The sequence below is a fragment of the Lissotriton vulgaris genome, unplaced genomic scaffold (assembly GCF_964263255.1).
Source record: "Lissotriton vulgaris unplaced genomic scaffold, aLisVul1.2 SCAFFOLD_1367, whole genome shotgun sequence".
In the NCBI taxonomy this organism is placed as follows: Eukaryota; Metazoa; Chordata; class Amphibia; order Caudata; family Salamandridae; genus Lissotriton; species Lissotriton vulgaris.
Window position 1 is genome coordinate 14,398 of NW_028253625.1, and position 11,331 is coordinate 25,728.

An 11,331-nucleotide genomic window follows, 5' to 3' on the forward strand; every position below is an offset into this window, starting at 1 on the left:
TAAAACTAACGTAAGACATTTAGAGTAACTCAGTCGTGCTTTCTCACTCAGACCCCTTTTCCCAAATACTCCAAAGACGTCTGGAGTGGGTGAAAGGTAATATCCTCCAAAACCTCGCAGGAGGGAACTCCTATGTATGGTTCTTGGTATAGTCAACGTTGAAGGATAAACAGTGTTCCAAAATATTGTGCATCTAATATTTGTTTCCATAAAGAAACCTGATCTGCAAATAAACAGAATACCATCCGGTCAGTAAAATGGATGAAAGTGATGAGGAAAGAGAAACAGTTAGATTAGCAACTGAACTCGCAGCAGCTGATGCTACCATGCAGGCTGCAGACGCGGAAATAATACTCATTCCGGTCGTCAAAAGGAGATCTATAACCCTAAAACTTATAGAAAATGGACTGACACCTAGAGGTGGCACAGTCATATTCGTAATTGAGGCACACGAATATCGGCAGACAGAGGTATACTATACATGGATACATTTTCCAGCAGCTAATGCTGTAACAAAGTACTTCCACTATTACAAAATAGAGGAACCTCCTGAAACGTACACTCCTTTCGAGGAGGTGGAAGTACCACTCAAATTCCAAGAGCATTTGCTCTTATTTGATGGCGCCCTAATACATAACAATCACATTACAAGGCTCGGTCCTTTAGGTAGACCAGGAGCAACGTGGCCGGTGCTAGCCGGATACACACCACATCCAGACATCGATAGGATGCCTGCAGCAGAGCTGTTAATACAGCTAAAACAATTACTAAAAATTCATAGACAATTAGTTCAGTATGTAATGCGGACTTCAACAATTCAGCCAGCGATTAAACTTCCACAGCTGACCCCTCACCAGGGGAACACAAATAAAATTACACCACAGAACATCCAATCCTGCCTAGGTAAAGTTCCAGCTAAACGGGAACAAATACCATTCTGGTTGGCACAGAAAATTACCTAAATAGAGGCGGTGTTTCCTGACACCACCCCGCTGGAAAAACACAGGATTCTGACTATATGTCTCCCAATGGGAATCGCACCACACATAGAGGACTGTGACACTTGGGGTACAGTATTTGCTTCCATCTACACAAAAACGCACGGTGTCCCATCCATTTCGGTGATACCAGATGTGCTAAAACAAATTCAAGATGAATACGGTCCAGAACCTGCTTTAACTCTTGGTATGAAATTACTGAAAGACTTCAAGCAGGTCTCGGCTATATTATTAGCCAACATAAAAGGTGAAGCAGCAAACGTGGCGATCCGCCAAAGGTTAAAAGAGACAGATATAGCAGACCAACCAGCTGAAATTGCCAGAATCATAGAAAAATCCTATGAGGAACTAGGCAGAGATAGTTTAGGTGGAATACCATTAAAACCGCAACTGACTGACAGTCCAGAAAAAATATTTTTTAATAATAATTCACCCAAAAAGAACTGGGATGGAAACAAACAATCCAATCCTAAAGAAAATAAATTCCAGTCCAGAGGAAGGTCTCCTAGGCGAAGAGGAAAATCTCCAAACCGAAGACAGAGGTCACCACAGAATGACCCCTCTGGGAATAGATATAACCTTAGAAATAGGGATAATATTAAAAAACCTGATAGATATGAAGACATTGATACACGTCCCTCTCAATCTTTTCAGAATTCCTCGCAGAAATCGGAAAGAAGAGGACGATCAGAAGAGCACGCCAAGTCCAAAGACAAGGAACCTGCTCAACTAAAAAAGAAATTACAATTTCCTAAAAAGAAGGTAGCCAGTATCAAGGTAGTTAACCATGCCGAGAATACTGAGGACACAACTGAAAAACGGAGAGTGGGCTCAGACAATGCTAGACAGCGCAGCAGAGGTGAGCATAGCTCGCAAAGTCCTTATGAATCATCTGGAGACAGTGGACACGAATGAATATCTTCAAGTGGAAACTGCAGACACCAGAGTTAGCAAGCCCCACAAGATATACGAGATAACATTACGTATAGAGGGAGATAAGACTAGGAAAATAAGGGGACTATTTTGGGATAACCTCTCCAAGGGCTATGACATCCTTCTAGCTGAAAAAGACTGGCCACCGGAGTTTGTTAGGGGGTGCCCTCATGGCGAAGAAGTAATTATGCCTGCCTTCTCGAATCACATCCCGATTCATAAAAAATATACACTTGCTAGAAAGTGGGCAGTGGCCTTAGCACCTGCTTTATATAAAAATCATGTAGGATGGGATGAGGATTCTCCTCCTCACAAAATCCAGTTAAAATCACAACCAACTGCACAAAGGCAGTACCCAATTAAGCAAGAAGCTAAAAAACAGGTAAATGAAATACTAGATCAGCTAGAATACCAGGGGGTGATTGAAACTTGCACCTCACAAATGAACAACCCTTTGTTTCCGGTCTCCAAACCAGACAATTCATATCGTCTAGTTTTGGATTACCGACACCTTAACACATGTTGCAAAACTTTTGCAGTGCAAAACTCACACAGTGCTGCACTAATGAATAACATAGTGCGCAAAAAATACAAAACAACCTTGGACATTTCCAATGGATTCTTTTGTCAAAACATAGCACCAGGGAGCAGATATTTAACTGCATTCTCAGTAAATGGCACTCAAAAACAATTCTGTCGTTTAGCCCAGGGGTACAAGAACAGCCCGGGGGTATTCTCAGCGAGAGTAACAGAATTACTACAACTATATGATGATGAAGCATTATCTTATGTCGATGACATTTACTTAACAGATGATGACTTGGAGGCTCACTTGAAAAGAGTGAACACCATAATACTTGGGTTCGCTGCAGAGGGTTACAAATTCAACTTTAAAAAATCCAGAATTGCCCATCTGACAGTCCTGTTCGAAGGATATGAATTATCAAGTGTAGCCTGGCTGACAATTTTCTAGAAAAATGAGCCGTACACCAGAACTAGAAGAATTAAAAAATCTAAAATATGAAAGAACGTATCCTCTGCCAATCGACATTCTGCCCTTACGACACTACTCTTGTGTAATCTTTACAAACGGAAATGCTCAACCCTCCGTATGGGGAGAACAAGCATACAACCCCACATGTGAGATTACAAAAGAAGTGTGGCGCGGAGGTAAACTGAAACCTCTATTAACAAAGACACACTCAGTAGAAACTAATTCAGAACGACAAACTGAAATAATAGCTTTGAAAATGGCGCTAGATAATGCGGATCGCGAATTCCCGACACTTATAGTGTCAGATTCATATTACTGCGTCAAATCATATAACAGCGATTTGCAGAAATGGATTCAGAACGGTTACAAAGATGACACAGATGCACCAATAAAGCAGAAACTGCTCTGGGAACAGGTAGCTCTTTTACAAAAAAAACTACCAAAGACTCATGTGACTCACTCACTGAGTCATCAACGTGATGGCGTTCACGTTGCAGGGAATTCATTGGCTGAAACAGCCGCAGCGGAAGCCACTCAATTGGCTCCCGTGGATCAAAAAAAGCGTACATTAAAACACATTGACGGTGAAACAGTGCTGGCGGTGAAAACGTCATCAAAAGGCGACTGCTCAGCGTTACCGATCAATTATCCACTCAATTACACATACATAATCGATGCAAACTCCGTCCCTTTTGCTCGAATCCCTGGAGTGGGGGATAGAGTGATTCCAAACATGGACAGGAGAAACTTGTTAATCGCAGACGCTCATAGGGGTGAGGGTCTTGGACACCTCAAACTAAAAGATTCTCTGGAAGAATTACAATCAAGGTACTGGTGGCCAGGCATGAGCCTACATCATACCATGTTTGTAAAAAACTGCCCAAACTGCAACAGAGATCGCAGTGGGGAGAGAAAAAGTTTAATACCTCGTCGCATCAAGGCGGATAATATTATCGGTAAAAAGCAGGGCTTGCGATTAACATACACAGGCTAGTTCCACTTATAATGTAGATCCCCAACACTCGGCTGACGTCCGGACTGTTATACAAGATTTGCGAGTCTAAATGGCATATACGCTAAGAGCCTGCTACGTTTGACCACTGTTTTCACTCTAGCCCTCCGGCCGAGGGGGAAACATGGCCAAATGAGCACAGTCCAGCGGGAATCTTCTCACTTCCTTCCTGAGGGTACGGGATGGTGTAAAGAAAAAACCAAGGCAGAAAGCAATCTATAATGGAAAGGATATTAGGTTCGGGAGCTGGGTGGGTCAAACATCTAATAAGTGTCCAACGTAGTCTAAATAACTTGCCAAGAAATTCTCTGAAGGGATTCAGTCCGTACGAATTATTATTCGGAACTAGGATGTTGATCTCTGACCTTGATAGTCAGACTTCAGTGGTTAAAGAAAAAAGCTTTGATGTCAAAGACCGTTTGGCTATTTTGCAGGACTTAAACAAAACAAGAAAAGACCTGAGCAACATACAGTTGAAACAACAGCCAACGACCACTGAAGAATCACCACCTGTCCCAGCAAGACCTGTCTGGATTCCAAAAGTCGGGGATCTAGTCAGGGAGAAGATCGCGGTAAAGAAGGAATTTGGGCCTTCTTACAGAAAAGCAGTTGCTGTCTTGTCTGTCAACGGGACAAGATCAGTTGTACTACCGCCCCTTGCTGGTAAAAAGGAGAACCGAGTTGTTTCCATCAACCTGGTAAAACCACAACATGTGGCCGATAACAAACGGTAGGCCAAGTGGACTCCCAATGAGTAGCAGAACACCAAGGTTTGCTACCAGTACAGAGGTTCTAACAAAGAGGCTCATCACATTCGAAACGCCTACAGAAGAACAACAAGGACTATGCAACAATGCAATAGAACTAAGACCTCTGACAACCCAAATAAAAACATTTAGCAGAGACACACCAATCTACAGTGAAGTACCAAGTGAAACTGCAAGAAACAAAAATCCTGAAGCAATTGGAACAATTGACAGAACTGCATCCGGGTACTTCATCAACTTCGATGATTCCTCTGAAGGCTTCAGTGAATCAAAGACACAGCCATCATCAAAATCCTTTAAAGACAAAGCTAAGGAACTTTTGAAACAACTGAAAGAAACATATCTGATCTCTCCATGGATTGAATTTTGGGTGGGTTTTGGTGCATTTATCCTCATACTTTGGCTCATCATGGTATTTACTTTGGGACGCTTCATTGAGGGAAAATATGCTAAAATGGACACAGCAAGTCAGAACATCAACTTGGTCCTCAAGCCACACACATCTTCACACGTCGAGAAAAGAGAACTTTCTCCAGAACTTTCTTCAGCCAACTTCACAGCAAATCCGATACCTGGTGGGGTAGCCTGGGACCACACTGACTATGAAATTTATGGTCCGGTCGAAATCCTGAAGTATCCACACCAAATCAAGATCTCCTTGAGTGACTTTGCAAAACCAAACTCATTTGCTGATGATTGGGACTTCGAAAGCATTAATAATAGGATGTCTGATTTAGTGATGTCTGCTAAATTTACAAAACATGATTATTTGCAGGGTTCTACAAATTATGATAGTATGTATTGCTATAACCACTATGGTAACCATTTCTTACATAAATCTGCACAAGCTAGAAATGTTTTAAATTATAATCAATGGGAACATTGTGCAACACCTCCAAAAGGGAGCTCAAGAACCGTATATGACAAATATTCATATTTTTCAGGTTTTAACACAAGTAATGCTGAAACATTTTATTACAAATTGTCAAACAAGACAGGGATGAAAACCATGATAACCAACACAAAATTGATATATTCAGACTCATTCTTTGAAAAAATGAATACTTTTGGATTTGATTATTGGGACAAAAATGTTGATTTGAAAAGTGTTTGGGGTACAAAAGAATGGCAAGTACAGGGTATAGAAGCTTTGTTTAGAGCCTGCATGATCCCAGAACAAATGATATTTTTAAATGACACTGTTCAACAAACCACCTGTCTTGGCTTAGCCAAAATCAAGGATTTAAATAAACCGTCTATTCCAAAGCCAACAATGTTTAGCAATAGCTCTACAGATGAAGAGATAGACGTAAACCATATTTTAAACCAAAACAGAACACATCCTGATTGGAAACAATGGTTGATCTGGCCCACAGATACAAATAACTGTCAAGACAGATTCCTGAATAAAACACAGGGGTTCAAAATGACCAGGCCAGACCCTAGATATTCCCTAAGACAAAACCCAGGGATAATAACAACCTACAGTGTGGGCAAATTATGCCTTCAATGGCTTCATACTTCCACACTGCCTGAAATTAAGCAACACCTAACATTATTTACTGATGGTGCTGACTTGCGTGATTTCATAATGGGACCACGCAAACAGCGTCAAAAGCGTTTCATAGCAGCCTCTGTATATGCAGCATACAATGAGGCCTGGAAGGTTACTCAAATTGAGACAGCAGAAAGAATACGGGAAATTGACCGTATTAATTTGGAAAAATCACTTTCTGTAGTGGACAATGGGTTAATGACTCTGTCCTCCAGAATTTTTTCTTTGGACAGCATTGTGTCTTCAGCAATCGATATATTATCGCAAGACTTACTGTTGTTACAACATGGTCAGTCACAATTGCGTTCTATTGTACAGCTTGGCTGGACGTTACAAAATCTGCGTTCAGGCTATGTGCCTTGGCGTTTAATCAACACAACGTCATTATTCCAAATCTTTAACCTTACTGATAGACAAATCGGTATGGCGCAAAAGGGTGCTGATTATGTCATATGGATACTTCATTACATATATTGCGTTAAGTTAGCATGAGTGTATTACATGTTTAAACAGCCGTTTTGCCTTCAGGCTTCAGTTTTGCACACGACACGTACTTGTTGTTGTAGCTTTCAGCCTAGAAGTGGTGAGGTGTTTTATTTGAGAATAATATGTTATTCCTATGCTATCAGCTTTGCCTTGTACACTTGGTACAACTGTCTGCACACTGAGAGCTGCACACTCTAAGATTAACCTAACACAAGGTTGCTGGGAAGTCTGATCCTCGCACCACATTAGACATTAGACATAACACAAATAATGTTGATGCCAACATATTGGGCTCTACGCGGGTTTAAGATAGAGTTACACGGAATGAACACAGACACTTGGTGCTGCGCATGAAGAGAACTGGTAGATGCTGATGTGAACTGCTCCTACTGACATTGAGAGGTATGGGGTCGCCCTGCTAAAACCCGAATGAGACCTTCTTAGATATAATATAATATGCTAGATAGGGTGCGCGAAATATAGGTGATATAGATTTCTATAGAAATTGCATTATAACATGCTAGCACCTTTTGCTTACTATGGATTAGTGACTATGCTGCTAACTCTGATTTTTATAATCTGCATTTTGGTATTATACAAGATACTGCGTTTGAGAACTTTGCATTGAATAATAAATATTTCAAACTTGCACTTGTGTTCTTGACTCTCAGTTTTGGTTTGAAATGATTATATAACGAAAGAGTGTTCATGTGTTCCACGACTCCTGAGGTATTCTAAAGATCATGTTCTGGTTTGTCTAATACATGTATCATTCCATAATGATCCATGAGACACTGTAGCTAGCTAGGTAACGAGATTTCTGACACTGAGATGAGTTTTTGGATCATCCTAACTCACTAAGGTTCTAAATCTCTATGCACAGTTCTGTGGGAGAACGGAAACCCTGCTACATGGCGCCCAACGGATTGGTTGGCCGTATTTCATGACACTCGAGTAGTATATCATTCAAACCTTGACACCTTCATTCCCGTTTCCGGAAAACGGTGGTGTCGGAAAAACCTACCTATTTATGTGATAGGTGTTTTCAAGCTTGAATTCTTCTAAAAACGGTTTCTTTGAATTACTACCCAGTTGTGCTACACACAGTTCTTTGTCTGGTTTTTCTTCTTCCTGTGCTAACATGGCAGTGGAAATAGCGCAGCATAGCCGCGTCGCGGTTCGCGATCACTTGCGGGGATATAATGTACCCGCAGAAGGCTTAGCTGTGGTTCTAGTTGTGAGTGCGGAACATGCGTACCCGTACGAATTGTTTTATTCCTGGGTGACATTTCCGGAAGTAGACGCTAATTCGGGTGTCTATCATACATACACTGCCTCAGCAGTACCGGCAGCTTATGCTCCGTACAGGGCACTGGAAGTACCTATTGACGCTTGGCAGCACGGTGTTTGGTTTGGTGGCGCCCTACCCCATTCTTTGAACGCTACGCGGTTAGGTCCTTTGTCCATTCCGGGCACAAATTGGCCCGCCTTGGGTGGATTTACTCCTCATCCTAATCGCGCCACGTGTAACGTAGCCGACCTGAGACGTCTACATGAGGTCTCGGTTGGAGTGATTAGAGCGCTTGTTCATTACATTAGTCGTAATATTCAAGGCGCAGCCCCCGCAGGTGCGCAGCTTCGAGCAGAACAGGCTGGTTTGAAAATCAGTCCTGTCTTGGTGAATTCCGTTATGGGCAGAAAGCCAGATAGTACGGATGAATTTCCTTACTGGCTTGCCGAGAAATTCGACCAGTTAGAGGCTGTGTTTCCTAATACGACTCCGAGTGAAAAACACCGGATTCTTACGCTTAGTTTACCGAAGGAAATAGCCCCGGACCTTGCTGACTGTGAGACATGGGGTAAGACTTTTGCAGCGGTTTACTCGAGGTGCTTTGGCACACCGTCAGTTTCGAACCTGTCTGCGATCCTCAAGCGTGTTCAGGATGATCACGGACCTGAGTCGGCGGTTGAGTTGGGTATGCGCCTGAACGGTTCATTTGAGACAGTTTGCGGTATTATCCTTGCCAATGTAAAAGGGGATGCAATGAACTTTCAGGTGGCCAATGGTCTGGCGTTAGTACCCGATGCCGAGAAACCCCGACAGCTGGCAAAAATTATTGTGGCGGCTTATAAAACGGTTGGCCGCAATTCAAGGGGTGCGAAGGTTTTTCTTGAAAAAGAAAAGAAGCAACCCCAGGGGCAGTCTTCGGAAACAGGTGGACAGCCCAAGTCCAAAAAACAAACTTGGCCAAAAAAGCAGAATAGGGGTAAGCAACAGCAACAACAGACACAGGTCTCTAGTCCGACACCTTCGCAACCTGCGCAGTCTGAGCGAGTTTATGAATTGCGCGATCGCGCTACGATTAAATCGCCTGACAGATATCAGGCAACTGACCAACGCTCTCCTCGTTCCTTTCAGGACTCATCGGCTCCGTCAACCGGTGGTGGAGGGGGCGGCAGGGGCAGGGGTGGTCAGCAAGGACGTGGCCAGCCCCGCACGCGAAGTGAAGGGGACAAGCGGGACGACTCTACGCCAAAGAGACCGCAGTTTGCCAAGAAGAAAGTCGCTGCCTTAACGGCGCATCGATATGCCCCAGATAGTGAGAACGCGGCTTCGGAATCTGACGTGGGCTCTGACCTTGCTGGACAGCGCGGCGGAGATTACCATAGTGAGAGAGGCCCTCCGTCCACTGTTGAAGGTGACAGCGACTGACACTTATGTTGTAATCGAAACAGCTGATACACATGTTGCTCCCCCTGAAAGACTTTTTGAAATTGTCCTGTTAATTGAAGGTGACATGCAGCGAACTGTAAAAGGGGTATTTTGGGAGAACCTTTCAGATACGTATGACATTTTGCTTTCGGAGGCTGACTGGCCCCCACCTTTTGTTCTCGCAGCTCCGCGAGGGGAGGAGGTAATCCTCCCCAGTTTCGCGCACACTGTACCGAGAGTGGAAGCGCTGCATTTTGCAGAAGAGTGGGCTCTGGCGCTTGCGCCGGCTGTGTACCGAAATCAGTGTGGCTGGGATAAATTGTCCCCTAGCCATGAGATTCCATTACGGTCACAGCCTCAGCCACAACCCCAGTACCCCATACGGCGTGAAGCTAAAGCTTCGGTCGCGGCTATCCTTGAACAATTGGAATATCAAGGTGTAATTGAAACGTGTGTGTCACCAATGAATAATCCCCTTTTTACTGTTAACAAGCCGGACGGCTCTTATCGTCTAGTTTTGGATTACCGGCATTTGAACTCGCATTGCCGTAACTGTGCGGTACAGAATACTCACGGCTCTGCCCTAGTGAATAGTCTTGAGCGTAAACGGTTCAAAACCACGCTTGACATTTCCAATGGTTTTTATGCACATAGATTAGATGGTCTAAGTTCCCAATGGACCAGTTTTACATGCGGCGGCGTACAAAAAATGTTTAAACGACTCCCAATGGGATATAAAAATAGTCCTGGAGTGTTTTCCGCCCGCATTGTCTCTCTTTTGGAGAGTTTCGATCCAGTTGCATGTTCGTATGTGGATGACATTTATCTCACAGACGACGAGCTTTGGGTGCATCTGTGTCGAGTAAACAGCATAATTTGTAACTTTGCAGACATGGGTTACAAGTTTAACTTTGCAAAATCACACATTGCGGAGTACACAGTGTTGTTTCTAGGTTATGAACTTAACCATGAAGGAAAGGGATTGGCTCCTCACTTCCTGGAGAAGTGCGCGCAGTTGCGCTCTCCGACAACACTGAAAAAATTACAGTCTTTACTGGGTTTTTTAAATTTCGGGAGGACATACATTCCGGAATATGCCCAGCGTATCAAGCCTTTATATGCCTTGGTACAACCATCTTTTTCCAAATCATGCTGGCTGCCTGAGCATTCAGCCATTCTGCAGTCTTTGCAGGCTGATTTGCTCACTTCTGACTACTTACAGACCCGTGATAACCAGACCAACCTGGTGATAAGAATTATCCCTGGGACGGTGGGTTTCACGTACCTGACTTTTAACGAGGGGGATACTGTACCTATTGCTTACAAGTCGCACTTGTACACTTCGGCTGAACTGCGTTTTTCCACTGTGGAGAAAGTGTTAACGGCTGTGCAGATGGCAATTCTTAAAGAACGTGCCCTGTCGCAGGGAAAGCGCATGTTGGTTGTTACCCCGTGTCCTGCCTTGGAGGCGGTCACGAAAGCCAGTGTACCTAATTCTAAAGCTTTGCACCCTCGGTGGATTCAGTGGGCTACTTCCTTGACATCTCAGGATGTCACGTTTATTTTTGACGCCGCTTTACGGTCGCAGGAGTATTTACAGTATGAATTTGTTCATCCTGCTCCTTTAGCAATGCGGCCGTTGGAGGATTTCCACTGTATCATTTACACGGATGGTTCGGCGCAGGTTGCGCATGGCTCTAAACATGCCTACGTTTCCGCTTGCGCCATTGTGGTCGGTGCCATGGTGAACGATGAGTTCAAGTCCAGTGTCGTGCACACGCAGACACTTGGAGACTGCACCGCACAATTAGCAGAGCTCCGTGCTCTTATGCTCGCATTGGAGTACGCAGATCCTAGTGTGACAACTTTAATC

At 43.7% G+C, this 11,331-nt stretch overlaps 1 protein-coding gene and 1 pseudogene across 1 annotated transcript; both read left to right on the forward strand.

Annotated features, from left to right (window-relative positions):
- The first annotated feature begins 257 nt into the window (after positions 1 to 257).
- On the forward strand, positions 258 to 1,913 carry LOC147660906 (uncharacterized; annotated as a pseudogene).
- A 995-nt stretch (positions 1,914 to 2,908) lies between these two features.
- LOC147660907 (uncharacterized) lies at positions 2,909 to 3,919 on the forward strand. The gene has a single exon (XM_086951438.1). It carries the CDS (start codon positions 2,909 to 2,911, stop codon positions 3,917 to 3,919), a length of 1,011 nt encoding a protein of 336 aa, XP_086807564.1.
- Positions 3,920 to 11,331: the final 7,412 nt, after the last annotated feature.